At 33.8% G+C, this 23720-nt stretch overlaps 1 protein-coding gene and 1 long non-coding RNA gene across 2 annotated transcripts in view; both read right to left on the bottom strand.

Annotated features, from left to right (window-relative positions):
* LOC125674524 (uncharacterized) overlaps positions 1 to 23720 on the bottom strand; it is an 82645-nt gene that overhangs the window by 7308 nt on the left and 51617 nt on the right. Inside the window, exon 9 of the mRNA XM_056161049.1 lies at positions 1009 to 1103. Coding sequence (XP_056017024.1) covers positions 1009 to 1103 — 95 coding nt within the window. The remainder of the gene's footprint in view (positions 1 to 1008; positions 1104 to 23720) is intronic.
* Positions 12680 to 22100, bottom strand: LOC125676933 (uncharacterized). The gene is made up of 2 exons (XR_008801374.1): positions 19636 to 22100; positions 12680 to 14197 (listed from the first exon to the last, which is right to left on the bottom strand). It is a non-coding gene; the product is annotated as an uncharacterized LOC125676933 (long non-coding RNA).

Below are 23720 nucleotides of genomic sequence, written 5' to 3'. Positions count from 1 at the left end.
TAAAATATGAATAAAGAAAAAAAAAATATTTTGAAACTTGGGAGAAGTCTACACATCCAAACGTTGCTACTGTAAATACAAGTCTATATTTATTCCGATAGTTCGCTGGCAGTGGAATTCAAAGAAGAATATAAGGCTGCTGATCTGTGTAGGAAGTGGCCGTGTATAGGTTTTCAAAAAAATCGCAATTTTTACTCAATTGTTAAACTGTTTGATCACTTTTTCATTATCTCCAAGGAACTTCGTAGTTGAGTCCCCCTTTACATTCACGGGGTTAATAAAACTTTCAAGTTCAAATTAGAAATACTTTCATATTGTCCTATTTCGTCCGTAGTTCTTAAGGTTGCTAATCACACTTTTGTCGAGTTTCTTTCTTTTGCAATTACTTTGATGTCATTAGCTAGATTGACTAGAGTGGATTTCAGCGGTATCTTATTTTCTACCGATATCGTTCTTTGAAAATTTGAATTCTACCCGACAACAAAGCTACGTATTTTGATCCATCAACTAATAATTCTAGCATGATCACTTTACATCACATCGATAATGTTCCCTACTAGAGAACCTACTAGGTACATGTGAAGTACCACAATAGCTGATATATGCATGCCTCTTACAGCCGTGGTAGTTATGGTCCTTTATCGTAGTGCTATCCAGCAAACACGCGCCATTTGTTTGAATTGCTAAACAGATGGCTAGAACTTAGACGGCCTCTACCTATTTTATGTTTTAATCTATGTAGTAAGTTTAAGGTTTGATATGATCAATGTGGAATAGTTAATCAGGACCTCCCATTCGCGAAGAAAACACTATAACCACTGACGGAAAGTATAATACATTACCATTGCAAACTAATGTAATTGATTGAAAAGAAGAACTATGCACTACAAATTAGAGTTGCAAGAAATGTCGGGTCGCATGTTTTTCGTATATTTAGTTTCTTGCTTAAGTATTTGATATCGAGTTCAGTTTTCATACAGAAAATGTTGTTAGTGAGTTTTCACTTACTTGTGTGTTGTTTTCGCAGTGGGATGCAACAAGGATGACAGGCACTTCTTCATCGCAGTATGTGGAGATGGATTTTAGCCAAAACACGAAGTAATCTAAAACGAATTGGATATATAATTAACCATGAAGTCAAAATTGACCAGTGTTTTATTCTGTATATAAATGACCTTTATTTCCCGCGCATGAAGTGACATTACAAACTTAATACGTAACTATAGTTTGTGATTGCTCCGTCGCCATACGTTTCGTAATTAGAAGTGAGAATCACTGTTCTTTTGGATATGACGTTATTTGTAGAAAAGATGAAAGGTGAAGATCACGAACAGTGATCAATCCCATAGCTCCCTGAAGCAATACAAAATAGATAGTTGGGCAAACACGAACCCCTGGACACACCAGAGGTGGGATCAGGTGCCTATGAGGAATAAGCATCCCCTGTCGATCGCTCACACCCGCCGTGAGCCCTATATCTTGATCATGTAAACGGAGTTATCCGCAGCCTAAATCAGTGTACCAAGAACGGCCTAACAATCGTTTTGAAACACGTCAGACAACATTTGACCCAAATGATAGGTTGTCTTGACGAACTAGATATCTACGTTATAACGACCATAGAATTTGAGAAATGCTGACTTCAATCGAGACTGTTGAAACCCTTGTACCATCAACGTGTTTGGCAGTAGCTTACCTTGATTTAAAAACTGACCATACCCAGAACAAGCTCTTGCATATCGAATCAGTTGAGATATATAAACACCATATGCGGGTGATAATGGAATATTGCTACATAAATATGGGGAATTAACGATGGAGAAGCTGAAATTATCCCCTTTGTCATAAAGCTGAGTTGTTAGTTTGCCGTTAGTATCTGCTTTCAATAAAATATCTAAGTATGAAGCAGAAGTGGACGACTCTGTGGTGTCCTTTATTTCAAGCTCAGAGGGATGTATCAAATCGACATATGAATTGAAGTATATTAAACGATGAATTCTGAATATGTCTTTCCGTTCTCTTTGTAACTTCAACTCCTTTTGTTAACAAGCCTTTTGATTTTACAAAATGATGACCACCAACTAATATTATTGTATGAATTAGTTTTCGTTTTCAATTCCCCGTTTTAGTAACACCGCAGATATACAGATCTATATCTAGACTTACTGCATATTATCAATAATTTATGATAATGTATACATATGTATCTTACCGAATTGTGTTCGTATAATGAGGTACTATATAATACTTTTTTGAATTATCGAAAATGCTCGCATGAGCAGTTAAAGATAAAATAAGAGGTTAAACGTCTTCCTGCTTTCAACTTTCTCAGACACAAGTTTCTTTAAACAATGTTTGATACTAACCAATGGACTGCTTACAAATGTATCAGTCAACCCGAAAGACTACATCAACAGGGAAGTGAATTCCATTTATGTGTGGTACCTTTCGTAAGGGCATGAGATGTCATTTTTATTAGCATAATTAGATGCCTCTATACTTCTCTTCATATCAGTTTATATTAGTATCCAAACTTTGTTCATTTCCACACATGGCATGTATGTAATGAGGTATATGATCCAACTTTTCTGAGGTAAGGTGTTTTATTTACTACACAACAATTTGGCTATTGTTTTATGTTATTTTAAACAGTCCTAAAACATCCAGTCACTGAGTTCCTTTCGTGTTAACTTAATTTTATACATGTGATGTTCATTGGTATGAAAATGGCACTACATGTAATTAAAACAAGTGTTCAGTGTATGGTATAGTAGTAAAGTCATAAAGTAGGCTTTGTCCAATATGTCTAAATGCATAGCAAGGCAATGTGAAACTTCGAGGTATTTCTCTTGCCAATATACAAAAGTATAAATGCATTGTCTTCAACAGAAGAAATTTGTAGGATATTACCGAATATTGTTTGTGTACTTATGTGTAATGTAACGCCACTCAGTGAGTACAGGTAATATATTACATATTATGTATGTGTATCAAAACAGATCCTCTCCCTGTGGTTTAACAGTTATCCTGATGTAACCAGTATATGTATGCAGGTAGTGGAGAGTAATAGTGTAGTACAAGGACAACCAAGCACCAGGAGCGGGTACACCGGTCAAGGGACCCCATAGAGGTCTAAGACAAATAATGAAAGGAAATGGACATTTGTGGAATTAGGACCATGTTCATTATGAAAACTCTTTATATCTTCATTGTGACATTTTCATGCGTTAGCTTGATATGACCGCAGCCAGCTCATCCATTTGTTACATGAAGGTTTTCCTCAGACATATTAAAATTGTTATATTGAAATTTCATTTTGTATCTATTTATTATGAAAGAAATAAAGCAAGTCATGCTATTTAATCAAATTATTTTTTTTTTTACTTACTTCGTAATGATAACCCAATACCATTGTTTCCAACTTTTATCAAATTTCAAGAAAATGCCAATATTTTCCAATGCCTTTCTTGTACATTTACATGTGAATAGAAGGTGCTCATGGTCTTTCACAGTTTGACAAATTCACATCAGGAAGAAAGACCTTTGTTCCATTTACCAACAACTGAATAATTACACAAAATACAGTGTAGTCATTTGTAGTTGAAATCTGCAATTTTTCTTTCGTATATGTGTTTTATTTTGGAGGTATATATATTCTTTAAAACAAAATTGTCAGTTATTTTGAAAACATGGTCCCATTTTTTTCATATACTGGTTGAGATAATTTTGAATTAAAAAATATAAAGTAATAAAAATCACTCCTGAGATATTTCACTGACGTTAACACCTCCGTCCCTAAATTAAAATGATCCCTTTACAAGTATATTTAGATATTTTGTATAGGTGACATCAATTTATTTTTTGTATAATTTAGTGGCATGGTTTAGCATAAAATATTCACACATTATATGCTTCTTTTTTCCTCACTTTATTTGTAAAATAAATCGAATCATGCATGTCTACATCATCATTCAATAAAAGGTGAAAAAAAAAAACCAATACAAAATAGAAAGTTGGGTAAACACGGACCCCTGGATATATCAGAGGTGGGATCAGGTGCCTAGTAGAGGTAATCATTCCCTGTCGACCAGTTACACCCGTCATTAGCCTTATATCTTAACCAGGTAAACGGAGTTAGCCGTAGTCAAAATCAGTGTGTCAAGAACGTAACATTTTTACATATAGGGCTCACGGTGGGTGTGATCGGCCGACAGGGGATGCTTACTCCTACTAGGTACCTGGTCCCACTTCGGGTGTGTCCAGGGGTCCGTGTTTGTCTAACTATATATTTTGCATTGCTTATAGGAATTATGAAATTGATCACTTTACGTTATATTCACCTTTCATGTTCAAGTCCGGGAATTGAGGGGCAATTTTGCCAAAGCCTACAGTGAAATATCCAAGTTCAGTTTGAATTTAAAAATTTGTTATTGTGTTATAATGGTTAAATAAAAACTGGTATTTAAATGTTCAATCTTTTTTATCAGATTTGGCGTTTCCGATGATCTAAAGTCTTAAACATGCATAATCTCACTTTTCATCCAATTTACAAAGAATGGAGGTATAGATTTATATTGAAACATATTATCATTCCAAATAACTTCTGACAACAATTCATCTATTTTCAATGTAGTTATGGCTTTACATTTTTTTTTTTTTGCTTTGCTGAGTGTTATGAAAACACCTCACGGTAGAATTGTGGTATTGTGTTATTGTACAAATAACCCCTATCCAAAACTTTATAATATGTTGTTTTTCTAAAATTTGTCACTGACATAACAATTCCCTTACCGCCTAGTGCAATTTCCACGATGAGTGTATTTGTTTTCATTCCATCTCTCTTTTTTCATAAAAAGTTAAATATAATTTTTAATATTTAAAAAAACCCATCAGGTTTAGGATTAAGCAAAATAAAGACATTATGCAAGGCGAAGATAACGAACAGTGATATAACTCATAACTGGTGTGTCCAGGGGTCCGTATGTGCCCAACTATCTATTTTGTATTGCTTATAGGAGTTATTAGATTGCTCACTGTTCGTTATCTTCACCTTCCTGTTGGTCAGTTATGATTCACATAAACATGCAATTTCAGAAACCAATCGCTGCCATTACTGACGTTGAAGCAACCTGCAGAGAATTTGATAGAATTCCAATCTCCGTCCACTGCAGACCTGAGCTATTTACTCGGATTAATTTTAGAAAATAATATATTTTAATTCAAACTAATTGGATGTGATATGAGTTTTAAGAAATACCGCATTAATAAGAATTTGATTATGATTATTACCACCATAGCCGGTGAAGGATTGTAATGATTTAGGTCTATGTTCGGCGCTTACGGTCTTTAAGCACAGAGTGATCTTTATATTTGATTTATCTAGGGTTTATGCTATTTATTCATTTTCTGCTTTTCCTTTGGAAAATTATTTCAAATATCGATGTAGAAATGTTTGTACATTTACTTTCCAGAAATTAAGACTTTTTACGGACTGTAAAAGTTTGTGATTTTATTTAGTTGTAATATCTTCTTTTTTGGTTATGTTTTTTTTTTGTGATCCTACATCTATTTGCATTAGGCCTATATAACTAGCATGCATAAAAATGTCGTGTACAGCGCATCGTAATTTCATTTTATCAGAGAGGAGAGAGAGGGGGTCCGGGGTAGCGTCCTCGTTGAAATAATCTCTTTAGATCATATTTACTTTTCTCTTTAGATTGGCGGAGCTACCTAAACAACCTTTCATTTTTTTGGTAAATCTGGAATTGGGTAAAAAGAAATTTTCAACACCTTTCTCAAAGAGTTAGGTACGCTAGGAAGCAAAATCGGCCCTGTCTACAAATTTGATCAAATTAAACACATAAGATGTCCACAATATGTCATTGTCAGAACACATTAATTTCTCCCTTTGTCTCTTGTCGTTTTCATGTAAGCGTTAGTTAAATATAGCGTTGTTTCTAACAAAAACCGCACATAACGTCATGACGTAGACGTTTATGAACAACGTTTTGGAAGGCAAAGAAAGAACTACTTCAAACTATTAGAACCTAAATGGAATATAAAGAAATCTACAAAATAAAAGATAAGTGTGTTTAGTTTTAACCATGGAATTAAGAACTAGGCTAGACCATGTTTTTGTAACCTATCATTACCAATTATTGCCGAAAATGTGCGAATTTTGGCACAAACAGAATAAATGTGAGCTATAACCTATGCATAAAGTCAACAGTTGTTTTTTTTTTTTTTTTAATTCTTCATGAATTCTTTTTAAAATATAGTTTGCGCTTGGTGTACGTTGCAAGAGTTTTCCATATTTCATCGATATTTACAAATTTTGTCATACCCTTTTACCCATGTGAAAAATTCATTACAAGGAAAGTGCCTGGAATTAAAATAATGTCTGTTTCCCTTAAATGTCGTTTGTATAGAAAATTGAAAAAAAATGTGTAATTGCCCTTTGTCATACCGCGGATATTAAGGAATCACACTGGTACATGTAATTGTCTAATCAAAATCAAGATGAAATTAGTGTATTTTAGTTTCACATATTTAAAATAATTTTTCTTACATACGCGATTTTCTAATTTACTTTTCAATCTAATTAGAATTAGATCTTCCATCCGCCCCCCGGTTTTCGATGGTCGCGACGTATCGAAAACCGGGGAGCAGATGGAAGATCTGATTTTAATCAGATTGATTTCCTTTTATTCTTTTTTCTCAATTTTTGCATCCCGATTAGGAAATGCTGGGTAATTATAGTTTACTAAGGAACTATTTGATGTTGGTAACTGATGCTACTTCTTGGAATGCACTCAGGCTGTTTACACACATGTGAAAAACACGTGGATTTGGTTACGTTTGCGGATAGGTAAAAAATTTAAAAAATCCCGTGCAGGGTGATGGGAAAGGAGGCATAGAATATTTCTGACAGCCGTATCAATTTAGCACACTGATATTTGATGATTATTTTTTCTATATAGGAAGCCGAATTATTGTACAGTGATTTTTTCTTTATTTTTTTTTTATTTACCAACAAGTCAATTTCAAATCAGCATTAGGGTTCAAATTTCAAAGTATGAAATGATGTATTAATAGGATGTATAACGTATTTAACTCGGGATGTTCTTTTATTTATTTTTTTCTTTTCTGCTCTCGTTTTTCTTTTTCTCTTTAGATGTGTCCATTTCGTTAGCTTAGTATGCCCAACAAGACCCAGAATTAAATGAATAAATAAGAATATGAAAATAATATTGTTTCACTGAAGATAATCATCAAATCACAAAGCAAGCTAAAAAAATTTCATGCCATAGCTTCAAACTGTTCATTCATCTAACTTCATTTTACGATGATAGAAGGATGTTCAAATTTTCATTTGATTATAATGACAGCATTTGTGCAAACCTACCTTTCTTATTGACCTACTTCTATGATTTATGGTAGTCATATTTCCATATTTTTTAGTAAATATCGTGGATAATTCACTAGCATTATGACAATACTTTTGATTAGGAAACAAAACACACACTATTTATGAAATGTTGGACGTTTTTATTAATATCGGTAGGCCTAATGATGAGATATTTGGGTACTCAACAACAATGGGTATCGGCATATCAACAATTGAAAAAAAAAACATGTTAAGGGTGAGATCAAACGTTAATGTTTGATAAAAACGAAACAAAACATTTAATTCACATATTTTTCATCAAAACCCCCTCTCCCTTAAAACTTAATATAATTAATCCAAATCGATTACCATGCAATAAAAAATAGAGCTGAATAACAATATCAATAACTGAAGTGACCTATATAAATAACATTTATTACATTTTAATGAACATTTAAAGTGACATTTAAAAACTACATTTGTTAATAAACATTAACACACACACACACACACACACACACACACACAAACACACACACACATACGTGTAACGCGTGTCAAATGAACACCTTAACTTCCCACTTGCAACTGAACACTTCTACAGTTATTGGTATTTTAGTACGAAAATTTACTATTTGGTACTAAAAACAACATAGAAGACATTGCTGCGGTCGAAATTTGTGAAATATCGTTTTATTCACTCCTTGAATTTTTGCTTATCAAGTGAACACTTTCCTTTACACACGGTCAATTGAACACTTTCCTTTACACACGGGCAATTGAACACTTTCCTTTACACACGGGCAATTGAACACTTTCCTTTACACACAGGCAATTGAACACTTTCCTTTACACACAGGCAATTGAACACTTTCCTTTACACACAGGCAATTGAACACTCTGACACACACGGGCAAATGAACACTCTGACACACACGTGTAATTGAACACTCTGACGCACATGGCCAATTAAATACTCTGATACACGCAGCCAGTTAAACACTCTGATACACACGGGCAATCAAACAATCTGAAACATCCAAACAATCATTCTCACCACGCTAAATAAATAAGGCCAAATCTCTAAAGCTTACAAAAAAGCGTGAAACGATGATATAAATCGAAATTGGGATGGGATAGACAGGGAATTCACACATTTCGTTGAAATTATCGCCGCAAGAAAATAAAAAAAGGGGGGGTAGTATTGATTGGATGATTGATTATATATTTTACGTCCAGTCGAGAATATTTTATTCATATTGAGACGTAACCAGCTTTAAGCGGAGTACCACGAATTTAGACCTATCCAATGTATCCATAGGGTTCAGGGTCGTAGCAGTGAGGGTTCTTTGAAATATCGTGCCAACACCTACTACATGTACGACAAGGGATATACGTTTATAAGGTCACATCCAAAAGATCCGTGATTCACACTTCTAAATGTCGAGCGTTTGGCGAAGGAGCAATTAACACTACCAATTTTAACGTCTTAAGGTTGACGCATGAACGATGCTTGAACTCACGACCTCCCGGTTACGAAGCGAACACTCTACCATTGAGCTACCGCGACCGGTCGGGGGGAGGGGTAGTAGTGTCCATAATGATGACTTTTAATGTAATAATAACTTATGATAATCATCATTATTTTATATATATATATATATATATATATATATATATATATATATATATATATATACTTCTATGATTATAGACTCCCTCGTTTGCCAGTACATGCTGTACGGGCCAGACTCTGTAGTAATTCGACCAAAAAGTATGATAAATAAAATCAAAATTCTGTAATACAGTGCCTAAAGGATCTAAAACAAGTATTCATAATTATATACATTTTTTGTATCACTTTAAGTTTTTTGTTGACTTTTGACATGAATAAAAATTAGATATCTTTGTAAAGAAATGTTACGCGATATCTTAATTCCACTCTAAAAGGGAACATTTTCATGAACATTCTGTTTATATATGTAACTACATAGATGTGACCTTACAGAAAACTTTAATCAAACGTTGCAAAAACCATAAATTCTTTGAAAATCCGGTTTATAACACCAGTTTATATAACATAACTTCAGAATCAGGATTTGTTCCCGGTTCCTTTATATACTGTTACAAAAATATCTACATGTTTATGATATGTACATGCACATTATGTCAATTTTGACTATCATCTCACCTTGAAATATGAGGACAAAATTGTAATAGAGAACCCCCAAAAATCACGATTTTGCTTCATCTTAGATATTTTTGTTTAGAGATTTCGTGCCTTTGGCACTCATTACGCCCTTCCCTAAACGTGTTACGTGTTGGACACCCCCCCCCCCATTAACCACGTCTGAAACACACCGACAATTGAACCTGGTACATTGCGCATAAATTGAACTATTATAACGGAAGGTAAAATTCAAGTTACATATTTGTAAGTTTTATTGATGAACTTAGTCCAGTCTCGAAAGGCAAGTAGAGATTTAAAACATTCCCTGAACATCGGCAATTCGCGCCTTCGAATGAGAATTAATCTCCCTCTTAAAAGTGATTTGGACCCCCACTCCTTTCCCTGCCGATCTGAGGACAGAGATGACCAATTGCAAATTCAAGGGAATATATTACCTTCTGTTTTTGTTCAAAAACTGGACGTGTCCTCTCATGACCTTTATAATACAAATTCACCAGGTTGATTTTTAAAATCTTATTAATGTTTTACATAAGCTCAAATTAAAGTCCAATAATATACGCACATCAAATCAATTATCGCTCTCATTAATTCAATTGATGCGCACATCCATGTGGTGGAAATATTGCTCGCAAAAATTAATTTAGAGTTCTGTATGAATGACTTGATTATCTCTTTTAATTCAATGGAGGATCTTTTTAATTATATATACAAGGCTATTTCATAAGCAATTAATGCGCGCATCATTTTTTTTTTAAAAAGAGCAACAATTCAATCAAAGAAATCATTCAATTGTGGATATCTTGAATTGAAGATTATATCTCAAGTAGATAATCTCTCTAAAATAATTATTCCACGCATCAATTTAATTAATGATATCATTAATTCAATAGAAGAGAGCAATAATTCAATTATTGTGCACATTAAGTGATGTTAACATTAATGAATTATTGCTCTCTTCAATTGAATTGTAGCATGCATTAATTCTATTGTTGGTATCATTAAATTATAATTCATTTGAGGAGAGCAACAATTGAATTATTGCGAGCATCAATTCAGCAGAATAAATAATGATATCAATAATTCAATTCATGGTCGCAATATATATATAATGCAGAATTGAAGATATTAATTATTTGAAGAGATCTTTAATTGCAATGTTGGTGCATGAAATGAATTGATAATATCTTCAAATAATTAAAGATATCTTCAAATATTTGAGTTTGTTAATTTGGCGCTCCATAGATCTAAAACTATTCCTAGTGGATTCTGGTGCTTTCTGACTCAGACATCATAACAGCTCTTCCCACAAATGAATCTCACCATACAAGTGATAAAAACACACTTGAATATGTTGCAGAAAAATAAAGATCAGGTGGGTCGCATATACCTATAGCCACCTCTCTTTTAATTTCTTCATAGGATTCATATACTTAAAGGGATTTTTCTCCTTGAAAAGGTGATATTTAAAAATATGTCACTTTTCAAGGAATTTTATAATCCCCCAATAGTATGTACCGGGGTAATTTCTAAACTGTTTGGTGAAAATGTTGACAATTAAGAATCAGCCACTGGTTATCCATGTGGAATTTAGCTATCTCATATGAATAAACTTTTGATTATTTTACTACAATGTACCATATTAACCAATTTCGGAAATAATTCCTTATTTGTTTTAAATTTTGATTTGATATAAAGAGCAAACTGAAATGATAAACCAAAGTTCACATTCAACACCATGAGGCAATTGTATACAAATATCAAATTCATATATTACAGAATTCATTAAGATATTTGAATTATTCTAATCTTTTAATGTTCCATGGTAGCAATGAAAACAGCAGGTCTTTTATTCTCAGTCATATATTTTATTATATTACAGGAGATGTTATATGTACAATTAGTATATATATATATATATATATATATATATATATATATATATATACATTATATATGTAATTCCATGTGCCAAAAAAATGTATACATACATGAGTAATTCAACCACAGACATATCAATAAATTTGCATTTAATACATTGAATGTAGTCCTTTGATTAAATAATCAACACAGATGGATCCATATGATAATACATGTATTTGTAAAAGAAAAAAAAAGAGTTCCATTTCTCATACAAATGATATCTGTACACATATCAAAATCAACAAGAGGCCCAGGGGCCACATCGCTCATCTGAGTCACCTTGGCCCTGCTGTTTTGATTTTTAAATGCTATTTTATCAATCTTTATTCTCATGAATAATGTGACCCAAACCTACCTCTAAAGAACACAACATTACTAAAATGAAATCATATAACACAAAGATATGACAAGCATGATATTGCTGTTCTGGATAAGACCAAGGTATGAAGTCATAGGTCTTGGTATGATATGAAAGACTTAGCCATAAGTAATCTATATACAATACATGAAAGCCCTATCTAAAATAGTCCTGGATATACTTAATAAGTTATACTTTCTTAAAAGTAGGTCAAACTCAGAGTTCAGGGTCACAAGGTCAAAGAACATAATATGATTGATTGTTTTAGCTGTTTTCCGCCACACTCAACAATTTTTCAGTTATCTGGTGGTGCCCAGTTTTTATTGGTGGAAGAGAGAACCCAGATACAATGTACCTGGGAAGAGACCACTGACCTTCCGAGAGTAAACTGGGAAACTTTCTCACTTACCGGTGCAAGCAGGATTCGAACCCACGCCAACCACTGAAGAGACATTATTTGTCGAAATGCGCATCTGGTGCATCAAAATTGGTACCGTATAAGTTTTACCTTAAACACAATGTAGTTCAGGACACACTGAATAGGTCAGATTTGTTTTGCCATAAAAATTGTATATACAAGATATGAAAGCTCTAGTTTAAATAGTTCAAGAGATATCTTTAAAGATTTTTCCTTTAAATATATCAGCATATAAAACTTTGATCCCCTATTGTTACCACACCATACCTCCCGGGAAATGATTTTAACAAACTTGAATATGCACTATGTCAGGAAGGTTTAATGTAAATTGGTGTGCTTCATACTAAATTTGAAAAGAATTCTGTTATTCGAATCGTAGATTGATCGCTGTTCGTTATCTTCACCTTTCAGTTATAGAATTTAGTTAAAAATATTCAATTGTTAACATCGACGGACTACAACGGACGCAGACCAATAGCAATATGTCATCTGAGTTTACTCAAGTGACCTAAAATTGTATAATTTTTCTAAAGCTTTTGAAAATTGATAATGCTATAAAAGCTTAGTCTGATCCCTTACACTCCATTTCAATAGTTAAGCGTAAAAATAGACTAGAGTGGATGGGGACCAAACTTAAGAAAGCTGTGAGATTAGTTCAATATTCAAACCTACAGTTTTTGAATAATAAGTATTTAACCCAACTGGGATGATTTCATCCAAAATATTTCACTAAAAAATATTTGTGGGGATATTAGTTCACACAGACATTATGTTTCAAAATGAGTACGAGTATGGAAATGAACTGGGGTTCAAATTGACTAGCTACGTATACCTAACATGGCTACATCAACAAAGAAAATCACTTGAAGCTGTGAGTTTTTAGGTTATATGTGGGTTTAAGGAATATTTGAAAGTATGCTTGGAAACAAGTATAGTGGGAAAATATGTTAGGAATTATTTAATATTAAATTCATGAGACAGCGATGCAGGAATGCAGTGATAGAGGGACTTAACCATGCACTTTTTTTCTGTGCCGTAAATTGAAGATTTTTAATAAGGGGCTCATCTGAAGCTCTAGTGCTCTGACTTGCCCCAATATCTTCTCAAAGAGCTACGATTTTGGGTTTAGTTCTGCATCTAGTTTTTTAGGAGAAGATTTTAAAAGATTTTCCTTGTATATATTTCACATATAAAACTTAGATCCTCTATTGTGACCCCACTCTACCCCTGTGAGCCATGACCTTTAACAAACTTGAATCTGTACTATATATGAATGTAAAACTTTGATCCTCGACTCGATTGTGACCTCACCCTACCCCCGGATACCATGATTTGCACAAAAACAGGAACCTTTTATGTGAATTCAACTTTCCTGGTCCAGTGGTTCTTGAAAAGGTTTTTTAAATGACCCCACCCTATTTTTGCATACCCTTTATCTATTGATGATGCATACCAAGTTTGATTGAAACTGGCCCAGTGGTTCACTCTGGAGAAGAAAATGAAAATGTGAAAAGTTTACAGAGAGACAGACGACAGGCAAAGGTGATCAGAAAAGCTCATTTGAGCCTTTGGCTCAGGTGAGCTAAAAAAGTATATAAACATGTTCAATGTTAAACCTGTTTGTTGTATTGCTTAACAGCTCCATTGCCAGCATCTACCCTTACTGAGCTTACAGTGTCAGACCTTGATATCATCATCATCACTCATTTTGACTATCCAGGCCAAATTAATCTTTTTGCAAGGGTGAGGCCTGGCTGTCCTGTCGAGGTTGAAGTTTGTACTTCCACACTTGGCGACCCAGTGGATTGATCCTATCCAATCTTCTAAACTCTAGGTCTCGTTTTAGGATCTCATCCCATGTCAGCTTTGGTCTACCTGTGAAGTTCTTTTCTGTTGATCATGATGCATAACATTCTGACAAATCTGCAAAAATATTTAGAGAAGTGATTAGTAAAAGGTCTTCGTAAAAGGTAGCAAGAAATGTACAATTAGATAAAAATCATAATTTCTATTTCTACAAAGTAAGTGTTTATCAAATGATCAGCTGTAAATATTAATTCACACATCAATTATCATTTTTAAAGATTCAAAGTGATACAGATATCATAAACATTTTATGACAAATATATCATAACTTCAGATTGTTTTTATGAAAAACAAATGTATCCCCAGCTCCCCAAATTGGAAGTGCTCCAAATGAAACCTCCAACCCCTTAATGTACTGCATGGTATGGAAGATAAAGCATGAGCAGGAACATAGACATTATGAACTCCAATAATTAAGCCACATAGGAGAAGGGTTCACAAACTATTTTACACCCTCCACCCCTACAATCCACTATATTAGGGACAACATTTGGATCTTTGATCTGTCCCTGCAATATGCACATCGCAAATGGCATTGAAGCATTCTACAAAATTTCAAGTCTATCGGATAAGCCGTATAGGAGAAGTATTCACAAGCTATTTTAACATCCTCCACACCTCTTAGATCTACTATTAACTTTTAGAAAAATAATTGGACACTCCTGTCCCGACAATATGCACATCTACAAATGGCAATGAAGCATTGTACAAAGTTTCAAATCTATCCAATAAGCCATATAGGAGGAGAAGTGTTGACAAGGTATTTTACATCCTCCACCCCTCTAAGATCTACTATTAACTTTTAGGAAAATAATTGGATCCTTCCGTCCCACCAATATACACATCTACAAATGGCAATGAAGCATTGTACAAAGTTTAAAGTCTATCCGATAAGCCATATAGGAGAAGTGTTCACAAGATTTTGTGGCAGACGGACAGAAAGTACAAACACAATATGTCTCCCCTGAAAGAGGGGAGACATAATTACAGTACTGCAGCAATATTTTCACTGTATTTCAGTTGGAGGCTGTCAAAATACAAATTATCAATATACTCATAAGGTGCAAATCAAAACTTGTATATATATACCTTTTTTCAATACATTTTAATGCGTTTTATTTCATCTCTAGTGGACTCTCTTTAGGACTGGCTTATTTTGCTGGGAATATGGGCATCTAGCTATCCTGGTGCCATACTCTTTTTAATGAATATTGTATTTTCTAGGTTATGTCAAAGCCACTTTTTCTCTTTGATGCAAAATTATGTTTGACTGAAATTAAAGTGAAGGTTATTTAACAAGAAATCTAGTAGACACATTCAAGCAATACCTGTTCCCAATCTAATTAAAATTAGATCTTTGATCCGCTCATGCAATCGCTACACAAAGCGATAGCATGAGCGGATCAAAGATCTAATTTTAATTAGATTGTACCTGTTCCCTACCACTACTAACTATATATTTATTCAACATATGTTCAAATTCAATGGAACCACTGGACTTCATATACTATTTTGTCAAAATGCACAGTATTAATGAAGAGGGTGTTTCAACTTACATATACCAGATAAGACGTATCATCAATGTTCTACCTAATATATTAATATCTGCTCTAGAACCTGATTTTCATGCACCCATGTTATGATGGACTGTATTATGGTATTTATCAAGCTCTTTCATCTGTCTGTTAGCTAATTTAAAAATTCAAAATCTTAGTTTATCAATCCTTATACCCACTCAGGTGATCTAATCAGTAATTAAAAAAACTGATTAATCTTTTTGAACATCATATCTAGCAAAGATACTTACGTACATATGTAACTTTAAAATGATACTTATGCCTTGTTCAAACAGCGGTTTTAATGCATATTTTGAATTAAAATTTTCAAACTTTAATGCGCATCAAATATACTTCGTAGAATAGATATAGGCCCCTGCATAATGACAAATTTGGGTCACATGCATCATACCCCTGGTTAGCTATAGATTTATATTTATGATAATTTTGACTGAAAAACTAATTTTAAAAAACTTAATTGATCGCTAAAAATAGTGAACATTAAGTAATTAGAAAATGCCAGATGTAGATCTGTGCTCTGCAGAGACATACTGGGTCATATATGCATAAAGAAGAAAAAAACTATAAAACAATTCTCTTTGATCCACTGTAAATTGTTGGAAAATATTCGATTCCTGGGTCAGAAGAACGTGAACAACATTAAATGATAATGAAGTATTGTACACAATGGCCTTCATTTTTACAGTTACTGCCATTACACCGGAAGTAGGGGGCGTGCTTACTGATGGGGTTCCCCCCCCCCAATTGTGGCCCCATCCTACCCCCGGGGGCCATGATTTGAACAAACTTGAATCTGCACTATGTCAGAAAGTTTTCATGTAAAAATCAGTTTTTCTGGCTCAGTGGTTCTTGAGAAGAAGATGTTTAAAGATTTTTCATATATATTTCTATGTAAAACTTTGATCCCCTATTGTGGCCCCATCCAACCCCCGGGGCCCATGATTTGAACAAACTTGAATCTGCATTATGTCAGGAAGCTTTCATGTAAATCTCAGGCCATCATTAAAAATATTTTTGTTTGATGTACTCTAACTCACATTTTTCAAGGTGGGTCGGTAGGTAGGGTTTTTTTTTTTTTGGTTTTTTTTTAACGTCATGAAAATTTGTAATATTTTCTTTTAGAATAAGGAGAATTTTCTATTTTTCAAGGGACCCTCCCCCCCCCCCAAAAAAGTTTTAAATTGCTGGAAAAAATGGTCGGGTAGGAGCAAATTTGATTGGTCGGTCGGAGTACATCAAACAAATCAATGTTTATTTTTGGCCTCAGCTTTTCTGGCTTAGTGGTTCTTGAGAAGAAGATTTTTAAAGTTTTTCCCTATATATTTGTATGTAAAACTTTGATCCCCCCTTGTGGCCCCATCCGACCCCCGGGGGCCATGATTTGAACTAACTTGAATCTGCAATATGTCAGGAAGCTTTCAGGTAAATTTCAGCTCTTCTGGCCCAGTGGTTCTTGAGAAGAAGATTTTTAAATGACCCCACCCTATTTTTGTGATTATCTCCCCTTTGAAAGGGACATGGCCCTTCATTTGAACAAACTTGAAAGCCCTTCACTCAAGGATGCTTTTGGCCAAGTTTGGTTGAAATTGGCCCAGTGGTTCTGGAGAAGAAGTCGAAAATGTGAAAAGTTTACAGACGGACAGACAGACAGACGACAGACAAAATGTGATCAGAAAAGCTCACTTGAACCTTTGGTTCAGGTGAGCTAAAAATCAATTAAAATATGCAAATTCATTTTTGGGTTGAATGTATTAATTGTTACACAAATTTACTACATGTATATGTATCTATAGTTTACAAATCATTACATTTTGCTAAATGATATAATTATTCTACACATATCATCTAAGATTTTAATTATACAAAATAAGATCATATAAAATCTGTAAATAAATTATGGATCAACAAAATTGTTAAATACTAAGATCTGCTTTCATATTTACTGTACTTAAGGCCACATAGAATTTCATATTTACAGATTATCATCCACGCCCACCCCTCTCAAAATTATCCACCCCATTGTTTTTTATTCTACCTTTTTTTTTTTAAAAGAAGTTGAGATCAAATATTTGGCTTGTATATCAAACATTTAGAGCATTTCAATGACTGACCCTAACATTTTGGCATGTTGTGGTTATATTTGACATGTTTCTATTATAAGGGTACCCAAAGATGTGGTAGTTGTGAAGGACTGTTGCAGTGTGATATGCATTTGGTCAAGTGACTGCACATGTATGCCTTGTTAAAATTGATTAATGGAGATGCTATTGAATGTGAAAGTATGCGATACCATGCCATTTCCCAATTCTGTGTTTGGAACTTTTATTATTGAGTGTGCGTGTCTTAGACTAGAAGAAGATGATGGCAAACTGAATTGAATAATGTTAAGCAAAAGAACTACAGTACAGTGACTGTTGCTTTGTGGTACAATGATGGTAATTATGACTCATTAATTAACGGATAGGGCAATGGCATATCCTGATCCTGCATAAACTGCATATTCAAACAAGAGGCCCATGGGCCACATCGCTCACCTGATTCACCTTGGCCCATATTTAAAGATTTGTTCTACATATTGGCTTAGAACTAAAACTTTGATCCCTATTTAAGTATTGTGGCCCAACCTACTCACGGGGCCATGATTTCTCCTACCTAAAATCTAACTCCAAAAAACCCCACACAAACATAGCTTGTAAAGGGGATAGGAGGACGTGCCTGGTGTTTAATAATTCAATGTGTACAGGCATTAGAAAAATGTGTATACATGCAAAAACATACTTTAAATTGTATGCAAAATGATACACATGTCTAGTCCTATTATAACATTGGAAGGAAAATTTGATCTGGCCACCATTGCTACACGCCATTTTAAGTTACGAAAAATAAAAAAAATTACATATGAACACCTAGGCTGTGTCAAGCTGAGTGAGCAAGTTTGTGCAGAAGGAACAAAAATTACACCAAACACAGCGACACCTTTTCAAAATTTTATTTTTACAAACTTGAATCTGCACTACAGAGCTGTATGTCAGGAAGCTTTCATGTAAATTATGTAAACTGCTCTGGCCTAATGGTTCTTGAAAAGAAGATTTTTATGGCCTCATTCTACCCCAGGGGGTCATGATTTTAACAAACCTGAATCTGCACTATGTCAGGAAGTTTTTATGTAAATTTGTACTTTCCTAGCCCAGTGTTTCTTGAGAAGATGATTTTTAAAGATTTTCCCTTTATATTTGTATGTAAAATATTTGATCCCCTATTGTGGCCCCATCCTACCTATGGGGGTCATGATTTGAACAAACTTCAATCTACACTATGTCAGGAAGTTTTCATGTTAATTTCAGCTCTTTTGGCTCAGTGGTTCTTTAGGAGAAAATTTTTAAATGACCCAACCCTATTTTTGCAATTTTGTAATTATATATTCCCTTTGAAAGGGGGTGTGGCCCTTTATTTGAACTAACTTGAAAGCCCTTCACAAAGGATGCTTTTTCTCAAGTTTGGTTGAAATTGGCCCAGTGGTTCTTGAGAAGAAGTCAGAAATGTGAAAGTTTACAGACAGACGGACAACAGGGGATTGGAAAAGCTCATTTAAACTTTCAGCTCAGGTGAGCTAAAAATTACTATTATTCAAAAAAGCGCAAAAGAATGTTCAACTTCAGTGTTACATGAAAATGTACTTCAAAATCACTTAAAAACAATTATAATATTGTTGTATGAAAATTTTTTGTCCAAAGAAAACAATGTAAAAAAAATATGAAGTAATCTACACTCTACAGCAACATGCGAGTATAATGAACGGGAAATATATATTCTGAAAAATAAAAAAATACACCACCTGCCCCATTTTTTTCCAAGCAAGGATGGAAATCTAAAAAATAATTTTATGACTATGTGGCCTAAAATATTTTGTATACTTACTAATTTCAAAACTCGAAAAGGAAATGTTATCCATGTGAAGCACTCTGTTCATCCTCTGGGGAAGACAATCTTTGATTTGCAGTTTGTGTCATGACTACACCATGATATCTTCTAATTTCGTCATACTATCAGAAAGTAGTTTTGGCAGTTGGCAAGTGTATCAATGGTGTAACTTCTTCATGATCAGATCTTCTATACTGTGTCATATTCAGCATAAAGTAACACGGGCTATCATCTAGTTCTGAGGTACTGAGGAAGGGCTGTTTTTCTCAACACAGCCTTTCTTCTGGTATTCTTAGGGATACTTTATTCATCTTTTAATTACATTTCCTTCTTGGAGATTAAAAGTTGAAGACCACTGAAAGAAAAAGAAGTGATTTAATGAGTTCCATGTACAATTGTAGTTTATCAAATGTGCTGACCAGAATATTATCTAACTGTAGCCCCCCTCCCCGATCAAGCATGCAATGTCATACATGTATCTGAAATCAATACTTATAAAAATTAATTAAAATTAAAATGTTCAAATCTACAATCTTGTTACAAATCTCTTATATTATTTACTTATCATAACTTTGAATTTTTAATAAGTGTGTCCTTTTGTCCACAAACTTTAACAACCCCTCATAAACAATTTACAAATATGATATCAGAAATAATAATCTAAAAACATTATCCTGTTGTTCATAGATGCCATCAACACTAAGAGTATAACAAATAACAAAAACTCTCCTGACATTGTGCCATTCTGAAAGAAATGATGTGCTTATATCCCCAAAGGCAGGGGGTTACCCTGAATTGTGTCTAGAGAGAGGAATAATATTTATGGAATTAACCAAAAAATTAGTTATAAATTTTTAAAATTTTTAGCTATGAATTCATGTAAAAAAATTGGTAGCTCAGTGGTAACAGAGCATTTACTTCATGATGAAGAAATCATGGTTTCGAGCCATGCTAATGTACTTTATTTAGGGTGTAAATGTAGGTAGGGAGGTGAATGCTCCATCGTCATATTTAGCATTCAAAAGAGAAAGTTGCTGGTCTTTCGGATGAGACCTTCAAACACCACATGCATGCGTCTAAATGTGTCGCACTTCATATTACTGAAATATTCTCTACAGGTATTATACTAAAATCAAACAAACACATATAATCATATACATGTTAAAAATCTTAATTTTAGAAATTTCTTCTTCTGACAAAATGATGCGCAAGCATATAAATGGAAGCTATGCCACTATATGTCATGACACTGTACAGCTTGATCAGTTTATACATCACATAAACAATCACAGATGTAAACAATCAAGAAAAACTCAGTACACAACATCATCCCTTAATTTTGTATTGTAGCTGAAGATCATTCTTCCAAGATCGAAATGCAGCTTGGAAATGATTAGCGAGGGTTTAATTATTCTTAAAAAGTAGATTGAAAGCAAAAGGTAACTGCCAAAGTTACCAGGAGACAATAATCCATACATCGTTCGAATTTCCTCCACTGCCACCTGAAGTGCACGTGTAAACCACGCGTGTGACACCACAGCCCGACAGGCTACATTGTAAACAAGTAAAATGCATTCAGAGTAATAGTTTTACATATCATATTCTGTTTGGTTTATAGTCTTAGTAGTTACATACCTATGCGGTACGCCTGTACCATGTACGTACTGCAAGCAGTGCGGCGTAATGTACATTTGCATCCTCAGGGATTTCAACCCGGACAAAGTGGAACATGCCAATCCGAATACATATACATATTTCTTTTTTCTTTTTGCATTTTTATTTATTTTTCTATTTATTATTTATGTCATGGCGTTGGAAAAAACTTCAAAGTAGGGAGACAGATGTAAAGGAGTATACGTTCCAATCATCCAAAAAATGTGCCGTGTGGGGGGTGGGGTAGGGGGGTTGATTCCTAAGGACCTGGCGCATTTCTTTTTGTGAAATTCTATCCAAAATCAATATGAATTCTTAGTATACAGAGTACATTAACTGCAAAGATTATATTTCAAAAAGAAAAAAAAAACCAAACAGTTCACGCAGATTTATCACTTTTATTATCGAAATTTTCAGTAACTCGGGTACTCTGTCGCTTGTACATAACACGATCGGTATGAAACACCATTTAATCAGTCTATGTAATAAAAAACCCATTGATAACATGCAAAAAATTTCTTTCAACCGTGTTTACTTACCTCAGATGGGCCAACTTCTTTCCCTGGAAAACTCCATTATGATGATATCACAAATGACGTCATTTAAAACAGAGCATGCGCACTTCGAAAGTGTGTAAGCCATGCTCGCAAGGAAAAAAGATGGACGAGTGCTAAATCTTTACACACCTGTTACACACATCTCATAAATCCTGTTAAGTAAACACTTCAGGATTTTGATGGTAGATGACCTATTTAATGATTTTATGCTGATTTTTATAAAAATCCAACTGAACACCACCATTTCCGTGTTCCTTTGGCCGACCCCGTGTTGATATACACGTGTGCCTTCTTATTCACTGGTTCAATTGACAGGGCTTACAAACACACACACACACACACACACACACACACACACACACACACACACACACACATATATATATATATATATATATATATATATATTAATGTTTATTAACAAATGTAGTTTTTAAATGTCACTTTAAATGTTCATTAAAATGTAATAAATGTTATTTCTATAGGTCACTTCAGTCTTGTTCGCTGCGCTGCAATATTATTCATGCATTATGATAAAATTAATATTTGATGACTGAAACTTGCGGGAGTTTTTACCCCCCCCCCCCTCCCCTACTCCCTCCCCTAAAATATTTGAATTAAGATTAAGATCAGATATTGAGCTTTTTTTTCATCTTCTCCCAACTATCTAAGACCTAAACCTTGCATCCTAAAATGAAATTGTCACTTTCGATTTCGATATAGTTTATCTCTGTTTATGTGTCTCTGATTCTGTATGTCTTTCCCATCCTCATTATGGATACTTGAAAATCTTTCTCTCTGTCATATTTCATATTTTGAAAATGAAATACGTGGATTATTGATTCTCAGCTCACTGCTTATTTATGACATTAGCATATTTTACCAGCAATATTGGGTGTATGATCAATGAATTTAAAAAATATTTTTAACCCCCACCTTTTTTTTTTTTACAATTTCATAATTGTTTGAAAAAATTCCGATTTACGTGCCTGTATAGATTTGTGTATTCATCGAGTATATATTTATAATATTTCAAGGAGATTATCTCTTGATTCTAACGGTAATTTCCAGTAATCATGTATAATTATACAGATGCTTTTATTATTATTACTATTACGTCCCTGTATAGATCTATGTAGGCCTACTCATCAAATACATATTTATAATATTTCAAGTAGATTTATAACTCTTGATTGTAACGGTAATTTCCAGTAAGCATGCATAATTATACAGATGTTATTTTTTTTAAATAGTTGTAAGGCCTAAACGTTGCTAAAACAGTAATTCATGAACCCAAGAGAAGAGTTGAACATTCTATCAAATATGACAGTTTCATTACGTTAAATGCGCTTGAAAAAGCTATTCCATAATTTTGCGATATACCTTAATTTTTCGGGGTGACTTACGACTTCTGCCGGCCAATAATGAATGTATATTATGTAAGATTCTCCTTTACTATTCCATTAACGCTGATATTTCGATTCTTTTCATGGATGAACACCATTTTTGGTGAAATTACAATCCAAATGCGCCGCAGTAAATGCTTCCTGATTGGTCAATGATTCTTTGTCAAGCTATTGTTACTGGTCGAATATTTGTTGAATTATTCATAAGACTGGGGCCAATAACATGACCTCAAATAGAATGCTATCAGATCTTTCTCCAGTATTACGGCTATATAAGATAATGGTTTAATTATATTAATCTTTATTACTAATATTTTTCAAATGTTCTAATTATCTAGTGCGTTTCATGTGTGTTTACGAAGAGTGTAATTATGTGGTGAATTTCATGGAAAATCGCAATAGTTCACGTTTAGAACATGGTTGAGGACGATGCAGTATGTATTGTTTAACGTCCCGTAAAACCTGT

Source organism: Ostrea edulis, chromosome 3 (assembly GCF_947568905.1).
Source record: "Ostrea edulis chromosome 3, xbOstEdul1.1, whole genome shotgun sequence".
NCBI classification, from domain to species: Eukaryota; Metazoa; Mollusca; class Bivalvia; order Ostreida; family Ostreidae; genus Ostrea; species Ostrea edulis.
Note: the sequence above shows the minus strand (reverse complement) of the source record. Positions and strands in the feature narration are given on the sequence as shown.